This window comes from Bufo gargarizans, chromosome 2 (assembly GCF_014858855.1).
Source record: "Bufo gargarizans isolate SCDJY-AF-19 chromosome 2, ASM1485885v1, whole genome shotgun sequence".
NCBI classification, from domain to species: domain Eukaryota; kingdom Metazoa; phylum Chordata; class Amphibia; order Anura; family Bufonidae; genus Bufo; species Bufo gargarizans.
The window spans coordinates 3603121-3616812 of NC_058081.1; the positions used below are offsets into that span (position 1 = coordinate 3603121).

The 13692-nt window shown below is 41.3% G+C and overlaps 1 protein-coding gene across 1 annotated transcript; it reads right to left on the minus strand.

The window, feature by feature from the left end:
* Nucleotides 1-8494: 8494 nt before the first annotated feature.
* On the minus strand, nt 8495-9436 carry LOC122929190 (olfactory receptor 5V1-like). Its single transcript, XM_044282695.1, has one exon. The coding sequence runs from the start codon at nt 9434-9436 to the stop codon at nt 8495-8497; it is 942 nt and encodes a 313-aa protein (XP_044138630.1).
* Between the last annotated feature and the right edge of the window lie 4256 nt (nt 9437-13692).

Below are 13692 nucleotides of genomic sequence, written 5' to 3' on the forward strand. Positions count from 1 at the left end.
TTCACTTACTGCATAGTCTTTATGAGTGTAGGAGTCCCACTACCTGAACATTTGTGCCACAATGGGAACGAGGCCCTCCTTTATGTGATATACAGGGTGTATCAGAGTACCTCTTGCTTGTAATTTTGGCAGCACTTGCACTTTATATACAAGTAAATATACAGGAAAGAATGTTTCCTAACAATATTTCCTCTAAAATTAATTTTATCTACGGTTTTGTGTGTATTATTGTCAGTCTGTAAAAGTGGTGTATTACTCGGACAACATCGTTCTCAGCAGCGATCTGGGAGTCCAAGATGCATCCAGACATCCTCCCCATGCTGTTCCCAAACCATTTGAGTGGTGTTTCCATCAATTTCTGACCTTTTCCTATGAACCAGACACTTTCCCTTCTCCAGAGCAGGTGGTGCCTAGTTTAATGCTTAGGTTCTCCCATTGACTTCAATTGTGCTCGGGTGCTCGGTAGAGCACACGAGCATCCTTCGGTGTTTGGCCCGAGTATCCGAGCACCCGAGCACTTTGGTGCTCGATCAACACTAGTTAAAATTAATTCATCACAAAGCTTGTTAAATCAGCTATATACAGTCATGTGAAAAAATTAGGACACCCTTTGAAAGCATGTGGTTTTTTGTAACATTTTTAATAAAAGGTTATTTCATCTCCGTTTCAACAATACAGAGAGATTAAAGTAATCCAACTAAACAAAGAAAACTGAAGAAAAGTCTTTTCAAGATCTTCTGTAAATGTCATTCTACAAAAATGCCTATTCTAACTGAGGAAAAAGATAGGACACCCTCACATGTATTCCCTCTTAAATTGGCTCAGATCTCACACAGGTATATCACAGCATCATCGTGCAGGCCACCAACAGTCCTTGCTGACCCCTTGCTAAGCCAAAAGAAAAGCATACAGCAGTCTTCTAGTAAAAGAAAAAATAAAATAAAATACTGCGTGTCCCTGCAAGATCTGCCAACTGCAAATGATATTTTTTTTTTATGTCAAAAGATTTGGATTGCCCCTTGAACGAGTGGTTGCTCTTTCATCAAGTACTTGGTGGCAGTATTACACTGCAAGATGATTGCTAGTGAGCATTCATACGAATGATCGTTAGCGATTATCAGCCCAAAAATCGGGCAGTGTATAACAGGGTTAAGATGTTCCAATAAAATTCTGATCATTCCTGCTATATTAGGCTCTACGTCACTGCTGGGATTGTGTCATTCCTGGCATTCACTGGATGACGATGGATAAACACTTCAGGTCTACACTAAATATAAAGGGAACATTACTTTACTTACGGCGAGTTCACATTAGAAAGAAATATACACTTTGCATTCTGTCTGTTAGGCTACTTTCACACTTGCGTTAAAGTTTTCCTTGAGTTCCATCCTAGGGGCTCAATACCAGAAAAAAAACACTTCAGTTTTCGTATCCGGCATTATTTTCCATTGAAATGTATTAGTGCTGGATCCGGCATTAAAATTGCCGCATTGACGGATCCGGTCTTCCATTTTGCGCATGCGCAGACCTTTAAAAATTTAAAAATATTAAATACCTGATCCGTTTTATTCGGATGACACCGGAGAGACTGATCTGGTATTTCAAAACATTTGTAAATCCGTTTGCAAACGTTTTTACGGATCCGGCAGGCAGTTCTGGCAACGGAACTGCCTGCCGAATTCCTCAAACGCAAGTGTAAAAGTACCCATAGTCAATGGAAAAAAATGTATGAATTTGGGAATATTTTGTGAAGAAATGTTTGAATTATTTATATATTACATTTTTATTGATTTACTTTAACTTGGTTTACAATAAAGCAGAGCCGAGTACATTCTTAAATAGACATTTATTTTATTACTTACAAAATCAAAATTGTATTTAATAAAATGAGGAATCCTATAATAGACGGTTCATAGATTTCATTCATATTATTGTCAGAAATAAAAAAAATAAAAAATTCTATTCAATATAAAAAATAAAAAAATAAAGTTCAGAAATCTGTCTTTTTTAGGGCACGGCTATATGTTGAAATTTTTCATGCGACATAAAAGTCACGCAACATTTCATATCATGTATTTTAACGGATCTATGTCAGATTTTTATGCGATTGTTGTGTGGCAGTCACATCATGACGCATTGAGACACCAGTGAAAAACGTTACATGAAATGTCGTGCGATTTGGAGCCGTACAGACTTTTTGAGACCTTTTTAGAGATTCTTTTTTATATGTGTGTTGGAGACTGCTAATAACAACCTGAACTTATAATTATATTGTCACGGTCCCTCAGGTGACTGATGTCAGGAAATCAAGGAGATTGGCTGAGCGTGGATGAATCTAACAGCCTCCTTGATTTCTCTTGATTCAGTGTTGATAGGGTTAATGACCACTTCTTTTTTCTCAGCTGTTGCTCAGTGGTCATCACTTCTACCTTTTATAGTCTGACCCCACCCTTCTGACTATGCGGTAGATAGCTTCATTTGGTTTGGCTGAGCTGGTGTGAGTTTGTCTCTGGTGTTCCTGCTCGTCCGTCCCTACAGAAGTTAAAGGGAACCTGTCATGTGAGGATATTTGATTATAATCTAACTAATTATATACAATCATTAACTACTAAAAAGTACCTTAGATGAATTCACTTACTGGTGTGACAGATGGTTACCTCATAATATACACGCAAAGATGCCGCATGCCACATGCTAATGAGATTATTTGAGTCCAGCGTGATGTCAGTGAGTCCAGCGTTTATTTAATTCAGAGCTATAGCCACTCCCCTGCCCACCTGCTGCTGATTCATATGGAAAATAACTGTCAATCAGCAGCAGGTAGGCGGGGAGAGTCAGGAGCTCATGAATATTCAGGACTCATCATTATCAGCTGGAGCTTTTCAATACAAGATGTTGGCAGATTGACTGGGTCAATTAAAGAAAGTGACCCAACATTTTGCTAAGAGAATCAGTCACTTATTTATGCTGCCCTTAGTTAGGACACCATAAAACTGGTGACAGGTTCCCTTTAAGTGTCGTGTTTGTTTGTGTTTATATATTCCCAGTTGTTTGTATCTGGGCCTGAGACAGAGACCTCCATTAGTCCATCTGGTGAGGAATGGGTTGTCTCTGCTCCTAAACTTTTCAAGGGCCTTATAGGGATATACTGCATATGAATATTCCTACATTCAAGGTCTATTCATATTGATAGGTAGTCAGGGCCCGGATTAGGGTTGTCTAGGAGGTGACCTTTTTCTTCCCTAGTTTCCAGGCCCAGCTACTGTTCCCCTTCCCTCCTGTGTTCAGTGTGGATTTTCCCCCAGACACTGATCATGACATTATCTACCGCCATATAAACCGCTATTTCGTTCAGGTCAGTGCAGCTATAGATCCTATGTCTGTACTGGTCGAACAGCTGCAGGGACTGTCTTTGGAGGTAGCGGAACTCCACACGACAGTCTTACGGATTCAGAGACCACAGGTGGCTGGTTCAGATGGTGGGAACCAGGCCTGCCCTGAACCTAAGTTTGCCCTCCCGGACAGATTTTCCGGGGTTAGTGACAATTTCATTTGGTTCAGGGAATCGTGCAAGTAGTACTTTAAGCTGCGTCCATACTCTTCTGGGGATGAGAGTCAACGTGTGGGTATGATCATTTCTTTGCTTAAAGATAATGCACAGTCTTGGGCTTTTTCTCTGCCGAGCGGATCACAGTCCCTCCAGTCAGTAGATGAATGTTTTAGAGCCTTGGGTCTTATTTATGATGACCCGGGTCGGATCTCTCAGGCCGCGACCAAGTTACGTGGTTTATGGCAGGAAGAACGCTCCACGGAAATATATTGCTCAGAATTTAAGAGATGGGCTACGGATACAGAGTGGAATGATCCTGCTCTCCGCAGCCAGTTCTGTCAGGGTCTATCTGAGAGGCTGCAGGATGCGTTTCCCATGCTGTCATGAAAAACCTGAGTCAATGGAAGCAGCTATGTCCCTTGCTGTACGTTTGGATAGACGCCTGAGGGGGAGATCTAAGGGTCCTCACCCTCAGGACGCACTGTCAAATAAGGCGGCGGCTTCCTTTGACACTTATGGTAAAGAGACACATGTGGTTACGCCTTGTGAGGAGCCTATGCAGTTGGGGGAGCTACTCCTGGGACTGCTGGTAAGAGCTCTGGTCATATGAAGGCAGTCTGTTTTTGTTGTGGAAAGAAGAGACATTTTGTGAATATTTGTCCGTACATTCAGCGTCAAGGTGTAAACAAAAAAATAAATAAAAATAAAACTTTATTCCCAAATTACTTTTGGTGGTGTGGGTGGGGAGCAAGAAAACATACTTTTGTCATTTACTGGTAGTGCCCGATTTCTCCTGTCTGCCGAGGTGACGCTAGAGTCCAAAACTGTGAAAATCAAGGTATTTATCGACAGTGGGGCTGGGGTTAACCTGATTGATGGACAGTTTGTTCGTATTCACGGGTTGACTACTAGTGCATTAGAGAAAAGCATTTATGTCTTTGCAATTGATTCTGCACCTCTTACCCAAAAATGCCTGTCGCAGGTGGTAAATGACATCCATTTAAGAGTGGGTGATTTCCATCAGAAATCTGTCTCGTGTTATGTGTTGGAGAGTCTGCCTGCTCCGATGATTTTGGGCTTACCGTGGTTAAGCAAACAACCGTCCCATCGACTGGCAAGCGAGACAGATTCTTGATTGGAGTGATTTTTGCATGGACAACTGTTTTAATGTGTCTTTCTCTGTGGTCACCACTAAAACTGTACCCTCATTCATTTCCAAATGTCTAATGTGTTTTCTGAGAGTGGTACCCAGGACTTACCCCCGCATTGGTAGTATGATTGTTCCATCAATCTTATTCCTGGAGCTAAACTGCCCAAATCTCGGTTGTATAATCTTTCGGAGCCCAAAAGAAAGGCTATGCGGGAGTATATTCTTTGTTGTTTGTATCTGGGCCTGAGACAGAGGCCTCCATTCGTCCATCTGGTGAGGAATGGGTTGTCTCTGGTCCTAACTTTTTTTCAGGGCCTTATAGGGATATAAAGGCCTATGTATACTGTATATGAATATTCCTACCTTCAAGGTCTATTCATATTGATAGATAGTTAGGGCCCGGATTAGGGTTGTCTAGGAGGTGACCTGTTTCTTCCCTAGTTTCCAGGCCCAGTTATTGTTCCCCTTCCCTCCTGTGTTCAGTGTGGATTTTCCCCCCACACTGATCATGACAGATATGAAAAGATCAATGGGGGGGGAATTATCATTAAAACGCCAATTGTCCGGCATGAAAAAGGGGTGCAATAATGTCAGGGAGGCCAGTACTTTTGCCACATTCATCATTTTCTATACCAGTTTTCTAGCATACAAGAACACTAAAACCAATGCCAACCAAGGGCTGGCCTAGATTTCAATACAGGCACACAGACTACCGGATGCTTTGCCAAATTTATGATAAGCTGCACTTTTACCTCACACTCAAAGCAGAAAAAAATAATAATAATAATTTTATCGAACAATTTCCTTACTTATATTGTTGAAGATGACAGAAATGGGTGTGCTGTTTTTCCAGGAGCTACAGTAACTCAACTGTATTTTCAGTCGTCATCTGATCCACATTGGGGCAGCAAAAAATGTGAAAGGCACATGGATGTAGTCCATGTGCTGTCCACGTCCATGCGGCTGTTACTCAAATTATAGAGCTTGTCCTATTCTTCTCTGTTTTGCAGACAAGAATAGGCATTTCTTTAATAGGTCCTGCGGGAAGTGTGGGATGCACAATGCTGTTATTCAAATTCTGTGAATCCTCGGTTTGGGACCACAAAACAGATATGGCCGTGGAAATGTAGTCTTAGAGTATGAAATATTCACTTCCGTAATAATTATATAAGAAAGTCATAAGCAAAGTTCGGAGACAATTGTGTTTTCTCTCTTATATTATTGGGACAACCCTAATACGATGGTGGCATGGAGGCCACATATGTTTGTAAAACTGGACTCTCTGAAGATCAAAACTAGAGCACATGTCTGAGTTCTGCACGGAATATCTACAGTATGTGTCACAAAAACTAATAATGATACCTCAAATCGATCCATGCAGTGTCTATCTGGTTAACCCTTTCACGCATTTGGACGTAACTGTACGTCTAAATTCCAAGTAACTTGCTTCATTTAAATGTACAGTCACATCCAATCTGCTTACCAGGGCTGTGACACTATAAAGTGTCACAGCCCCGGAGTCTCCACTCTCCCGGAGAGCAGAGACATCGGGGAAGTCGGCAAGGGACCAATCAGAGTGCCAGCAAGTGCTCTGATCGGTTAGACTTTGCAGACTAATCGATCGGAGCGCTTCATTGAGATAAATGCTGGTTTCAAATTGTGATGTCCACACTGGAGATCACGGCCTAAAATCAGGCATGACTCCCACCTTTCCCCCAGTGCCCCTGATAAATTTAAGTGCCCCCCCTCATGTGGCCATTGTGCCTCATCGCCCCCAGATGCCCCCTGCTGCAATGACCTCTGTGCCGGCTCTGAAGGCAGCGGCTTAGGAAAGGAGCCACTGCCATCAGTGGAAAGTGTCTGCTGTAACTTACAGCTGACACTCTGCTGCTACTGCCAAAATCATTGCTGGCACCGATCTCAGGTGTTTAACCCCATAGATGCTGCGGTCAGCAGCCTCCCGCAGCATCCATAGGGCTGAGAGGGAGGGAGCTCCCTCTCTCTTGCATTGGGCTGCCGCTGCTGTGATGGCAGCAGCCCTTTGGTTGCAGATGCCTTACAAAGGTGCCCAGGCTGCCATGTACCTAAGAATGGGTCTTGATAGATAAAATTTTTTTTTTTTTTAAAAAGTAAAAAAAATATAAAAATTGAAATAAAAATAAAATAAAAATTGTCTTTCTCATATCTGTTCATGTCATAATTTTTTTTTATAAATAAAAAACTACTCATAATTGGTATTGCTGCATCCGTAATGACCTTATCTATAAAAGTATCATAGAAATAATCCCCTGCGGTGAAGGCTGTAAAAAATAATGTAGAAAAAAAATTAAGGAATTGCTGTTTTTGTCACCTTACATCCATAAATAAAATAAATAACAAGTGATATAAAAGACATAAGTACCACAAAATGATGCCAATAAATACTACAGCCTGTCCCATAATAAACAAGCCCCCAAACATCTACATTGGTGATAAAATACAATTGTTATGGGCCATAAACTATTTTCAGCAAATTACATGTTGGAAAATCCTGATGCCGCTTTTACCCTTCTGAATTCTGCCGTGCCCCCAATCAGCGGTTTATGACCACGTATGAGGTTTTGCCGTATTCAGGAAAAAATGCGTAACAAATTTTGGGGTGCATTTTCTCCTGTTATCCCTTTTTAAAAAGAAAAATTTGGGGCTAAAGCAACTTTATATTGGAAATAAAAGTTATTTTTTATTTTCACAGCCATGTTTTTCTAAATTCTATGAAACCCTTGTTGGGTTAAAGCATTCACTTCATTACTAGATTTATTTCTTGAGGTGGGTAGTTTCCAAAATTGGGTCCATTTTGGGGGTTTTCTTTCTAGGGGTAACTCTTCAAATGTGACATGGCACCTGAAAACCATTCCAGCAAAATCTGCCCTTCGTTGACAATATTGCTCTTCTTTCTCTCTGCAACCCACCGTGTGCCCATAAAGCAGTTTATAACCACATATGGGGTGTTTCTGTAAACTGCAGAATCAGGGTAATAAGTTTTGAGGTTTATTTTGCTGTTAACCCTTGCTGTGTTACAGGAAAATTGGATTAAAATGGATAATCTGACCCCAAAAATAAATGTTTTAAATTTCTCCTCCATTTTGCTTTAATTCTTGTGGAACAAGTTATTCAAAATCAGTTTTGAATAACTTGAGGTGTGAAATTCTAAAATGTGGTCATTTATGGGTGGTTGCTACTATGTAAGCCCCACAAATTGACTCCAGGACTGAAATGGCCTTAAAAAAGTGGGTTTTAGAATATTTCTTAAAAATTAAAAAATGTGCTTCTAAACTTCTAAGCCTTCTAACATCATTAAAAAAATAAAATGACAATTACAAAATTATGCCAAAATAAAGTAGACATATTGGGAAAGTAAGGTGATAACTATTTTATGAAGTATCACTATCCCCCTTAAAAGCAAAGAAATTCTAGTTTTGAAAATAGTGAACTTTTCCAAAAATTTGGCAAATTTGGGATTTTTTTTATGCCTAAAGGTAAAACGTATCAACCCAAATTCACCACTAACATGAAGTACGCTGTATCACAAAAAACAGTCTCAGAAAAGCTGGGATAATTAAAAGAGTTCCAAAGTTATTACCACATAAAGTGACACATGTCAGATTTGAAATCGCGCTCTGGCATTTGGTCCAAACTGGCTGTCGCTTGAAGGGGTTAAGTAATATCCTTGAAGCGAGATGTGGTTGAGAAGACCTACTCACATCAACCTAACCATTGCTTATTCCTTCCTTCCATGTGTCTCTACTACCCCAAGTCTATTTTTTACTACAAACCATCAAATAAACAATCACAGAAGACTGAATTTCCTTGTTCCTTAGACTGTATATAATGGGGTTTAGAAGGGGGGTCAGCACAATGTAGACAAGAGAAATAAACTTGTTCACAGGCACTGAATGTCCTCTGAAAGGAACCATGTAGATGATGAGCATGGAACCATAATAGGTAGAAACAACGACCAAGTGAGAGCTACAAGTGGAGAAAGTCTTTTGTCTACCTGAGGTAGAGGAAATTCCAAAAATAGTTCTAAAAATACAGACATATGATATGATTACTAGTAGGAAAGGTAGCAAAATAATAGGAAAAGAGAGGACAATCATTTCAATACCCACACCAGTTGTATCTGAGCAAGAAAGTTCTAAAAGAGGAGCAAAGTCACAAAAGAAATGGTTAATAACATTTGACCCACAGAAATCTAAGCCACATACAAGTACAAATGTGATAAGTACTAACATAAAGCTGAGCAGCCAAGATGAGATGATCAGGCTGTATTTAAGCTTGACACCCATCACTGAGATATAATGTAGTGGTCTACAGATGGCCAAGTACCGGTCATAGGACATGGCCGTGAGCAAAAAACACTCTGCACAGACCGCTCCCCCATAAAGGTAAAACTGGGCTAAACACCCAACATAAGGAATTGTGCTCCCTTCTCTTATAATAACATCCAGCATCTTAGGAGCAATACTTGTTACAAGGACGATGTCTGACAGCGCCAAATGTCCAAGGAAGAAATACATAGGAGAACGGAGACGTTGGCTTGTGGACACCAGTAAAATGATCAAGAGGTTTTCACATATAGTCATGAAATACATGAGAAGAACAATGGAGAAGAAAGGCAACTTGTAATCATTCAGAGCCGGGAATCCCAGTATAAGAAACTCAGTGATCGGGGTAGAGTTGACTTCTAAAGTGTTCATTTTCAAATGCTATATATCATGTAGAAAGTTGTGATCAATCTTTGATCTTGATGGATGATTGTGAATAGAAATTAGATTTTATATTCTTCAAAGCTGATTTACTTAGGATGGTAACTTCTCATTGTAGAATTTGCTTTTCATCTATATTCAATTTCAGTGGATCAAAAGTCCAATAGTCCACTGAGTTAGACTTTATCAGATACTTCCATTCATTTGTTTTCTTCATAAGCCCCTTAAAAAATAAAGATATTTCCTGTCCTGTATTTATATCTAAACCTTAAATCCTCATGGAAATGACCACTGGGGATAAAGTTACTACAGATTGCAGTAACATCGGTGCTGAAGGGATCTACAATTAGCGATACAAGAATAATAAGTCTAAGAGGATGTATATGACTAATAAGCAGAACAATAATTTTATCTAAACATGAGGAAGATGTATTAACTGCATAAAAACATGGTTTAATTGTTCAAACTGAAAATGAGCAAATCTTGAAATTCATTTTGTGTTCAATTTGACAAATTTTTCCCAAAAATGTATTCAGACCTAAAACGATTCTTAGCAAATCTTAGCAAATATGCTTCAATTGCCCTAAACGTTTTTACACAACACACTCTACTCTCCTAAGATTATTTTTATTGAAAATATGTTATATTTTCTGGTGTGTATTTAAAGTATGCCGGCAAGAGACGCCAGAACAGTTCCGGCGTGTCTTGCTTGCATAATATTTAGAAGTTTTTTTCAGCATTACTATTTTGTTTTTTATTTTGCCGATCATTCCATCTTTTATCTTTTATTTGGCCATAATATTACATTTTTATACAGAAGGTTATTCCTTTACTGCTCTTAGTATCGTCCATCCTCTCGCTCATGATCTGCAGATACACAACACAGATTGATTGCCTGAAAATAAAACAATAATAAAGAGATGCACTGATTTCACCTGAATCTAAAGAATGCTGAAGTTACTTTTGCATCTACAGTGTGAAGTGGGAACCATAACTAAAACACCCATACCTTCACCTTGAGAGTCAGGCATCATGTTGTTTAAACACACACGGTATTATGGGATATGTTTAAACACACACTTGTTGGGACCAAGCACCCACATTTAGGCCATAACGGTGGAAGATCCTTGCCCCTGTTCATACACATAATGTCAGAAGAAAGAGTCACTTGTTATTCAAAAGCATCCAATAATTATGCATTATTGGTGGCAGAAAGCCTCCCCGTGTTTATGCACACACAAGTGTTAATTGTCAGAAGAAAGAGTGGCTTATTTTGAACAAGTCTGCAAAATTCTCCCTTTGAATTGGGAGCAGCAGCAGGGTAGTGTGTGTAGTGTCCCTACTGCAAAGTGGTGAAAATTGTAATGTCACTGTTAGAGTTGAGCGAACACCTGGATGTTCGGGTTCGAGAAGTTCGGCCGAACTTCCCAGAAATGTTCGGGTTCGGGATCCGAAACCGACCCGAAATTCGTCCCGAACCCGAACCCCATTGAAGTCAATGGGGACCCGAACTTTTCGGCACTAACAAGGCTGTAAAACAGCCCAGGAAAGGGCTAGAGGTCTGCAAAAGGCAGCAAAATGTAGTTAAATCCCCTGCAAACAAATGTGGATAGGGAAATGAATAAAAGTAAAAATAAAATAAATAAAAATTAACCTATATCAATTGGAGAGAGGTCCCATAGCAGTGAATAAGGCTTCATGTCACCCACCACTGGAACAGGCCACTGTCAGATATTTAGACCCTGGCACCCAGACAGAGGAGAGAGGTCCCATTGCAGAGAATCAGGCTTCATGTCATAGCAGAGAATCAGGCTTCATGTCATAGCAGAGAATCAGGCTTCACGTCACCCACCACTGGAACAGGCCATTGTCAGATATTTAGGCCCTGGCACCCAGACAGAGGAGAGAGGTCCCATAGCAGAGATTCAGGCTTCATGTCATAGCAGAGAATCAGGCTTCATGTCACCCGACACTGGAACAGGCCACTGTCAGATATTTTTAGGCCCTGGCACCCAGACAGAGGAGAGAGGTCCCATAGCAGAGATTCAGGCTTCAAGTCATAGCAGAGAATCAGGCTTCATGTCATAGCAGAGAATCAGGTTTCATGTCATAGCAGAGAATCAGGCTTCATGTCATAGCAGAGAATCAGGCTTCACGTCACCCACCACTGGAACAGGCCATTGTCAGATATTTAGCCCCCGGCACCCAGACAGAGGAGAGAGGTCCCATAGCAGAGATTCAGGCTTCATGTCATAGCAGAGAATCAGGCTTCATGTCACCCAAAACTGGAAAAGTCCATTGTCAGATATTTAGGCCCCGGCACTAGGGATGAGCGAACCCGAACTGTATAGTTCGGGTTCGTACCGAATTTTGGGGTGTCCATGACACGGACCCGAACCCGGACATTTTCGTAAAAGTCTGGGTTCGGGTTCGGTGTTCGTCGCTTTCTTGGCGCTTTTTGAAAGGCTGCAAAGCAGCCAATCAACAAGAGTCATACTACTTGCCCCAAGAGGCCGTCACAGCCATGCCTACTATTGGCATGGCTGTGATTGGCCAGAGCACCATGTGACCCAGCCTCTATTTAAGCTGGAGTCACATAGCGCCGCCCGTCACTTTGCTCTGATCAGCATAGGGAGAGGTTGCAGCTGCCACGTTAGGGCGAGATTGGGCAGTGATTAACTCCTCCAAAGGACTTCATTCAGAGATCGATCTGCAGCTGTGGATGATTGAACTGCTGCTATTGAATTGCTCACTGTTTTTAGGCTGCCCAGAGCGTTTTTCAGTCACTTTTTTCTGGGGTGATCGGCGGCCATTTTGTGTCTTGTGGTGTGCCAGCACAAGCTGCCATCAAGTGCATTTAACCCTAAATGGTGTGGTTGTTTTTTGGCTAAATCCTACATCAGGGTGAAGCTGTCACACCAAGTGCATTTAACCAGCAATAGTCTGGTTATTTTTTGGCCATATACTACATCAGGGGCAAGCTGAGCCTGTCACCAAGTGCATTTAACCCTCAATGGTGTGGTTGTTTTTTGGCTAAATCCTACATCAGGGTGAAGCTGTCACACCAAGTGCATTTAACCAGCAATAGTCTGGTTATTTTTTGGCCATATACTACATCAGGGGCAAGCTGCGCCTGTCACCAAGTGCATTTAACCCTCAATAGTGTGGTTGGTCAAGCTGTCACACCAAGTGCCTTTAACCATCAATAGTGTGGTTATTTTTTGGCCATATCCCAGTCTAATTCTGTCAGTAAACGTATACCTGTCACCCAGCACCTAAATACTAGGCCTCAAGTTTATATCCAGCTAAATCTGTCGTTACTGCTGTGGCTGGTCAAGTTATTTAGTGTCCGTCAAAGCACAGTTTTTGTTCTGGGTTGAAATACAATTCCCAATTTAGCAATTTCTTAATTTAGTGGTTTCTGCTGTATCAGGCCTACTTTAAATGTATCCCTAAAAGGGTATATCAGATTCAAGGTGCACATAGGGTCATTCTGAATAACTTCACACACACGCTACTGTGCATTTCCAAGTCAAATTCTGTCAGTAAACCTATACCTGTCACCCAGCGCCTAAATAATTGGCCTCAAATTTATAGTCAGCTAAATCTGTGGTTACTGCTGTGCCTGTATTAGTGTAATACGGTACCGAAATAGATAGCCAGATAGTGTTAGTTGTCTTTAAAAAAAGGCCTGAATTTGAATTCAATACATTGGGCCAAATAATATTTTTGTTGTTGTGGTGAACGATAACAATGAGGAAAACATCTAGTAAAGGACGCAGACATGGTCGTGGTGGTGTTAGTGGACTCTCTGGTGCTGGGAGAGGACGTGGCCGTTCTGCCACAGCCACACGTCCTAGTGTACCAACTACCTCAGGTCCCAGTAGCCGCCATAATTTACAGCGATATTTGGTGGGGCCCAATGCCGTTCTAAGGATGGTAAGGCCTGAGCAGGTACAGGCATTAGTCAATTGGGTGGCCGACAGTGGATCCAGCAGGTTCACATTATCGCCAACCCAGTCTTCTGCAGAAAGCACACAGATGGCGCCTGAAAACCAAGCCCATCAGTCTGTCACATCACCCCCATGCATACCAGGGAAACTGTCTCAGCCTCAAGTTATGCAGCAGTCTCTTATGCTGTTTGAAGACTCCGCTGGCAGGGTTTCCCAAGGGCATCCACCCAGCCCTTCCCCAGCGGTGGAAGACATAGAATGCACTGACGCACAACCACTTATGTTTCCTGATGA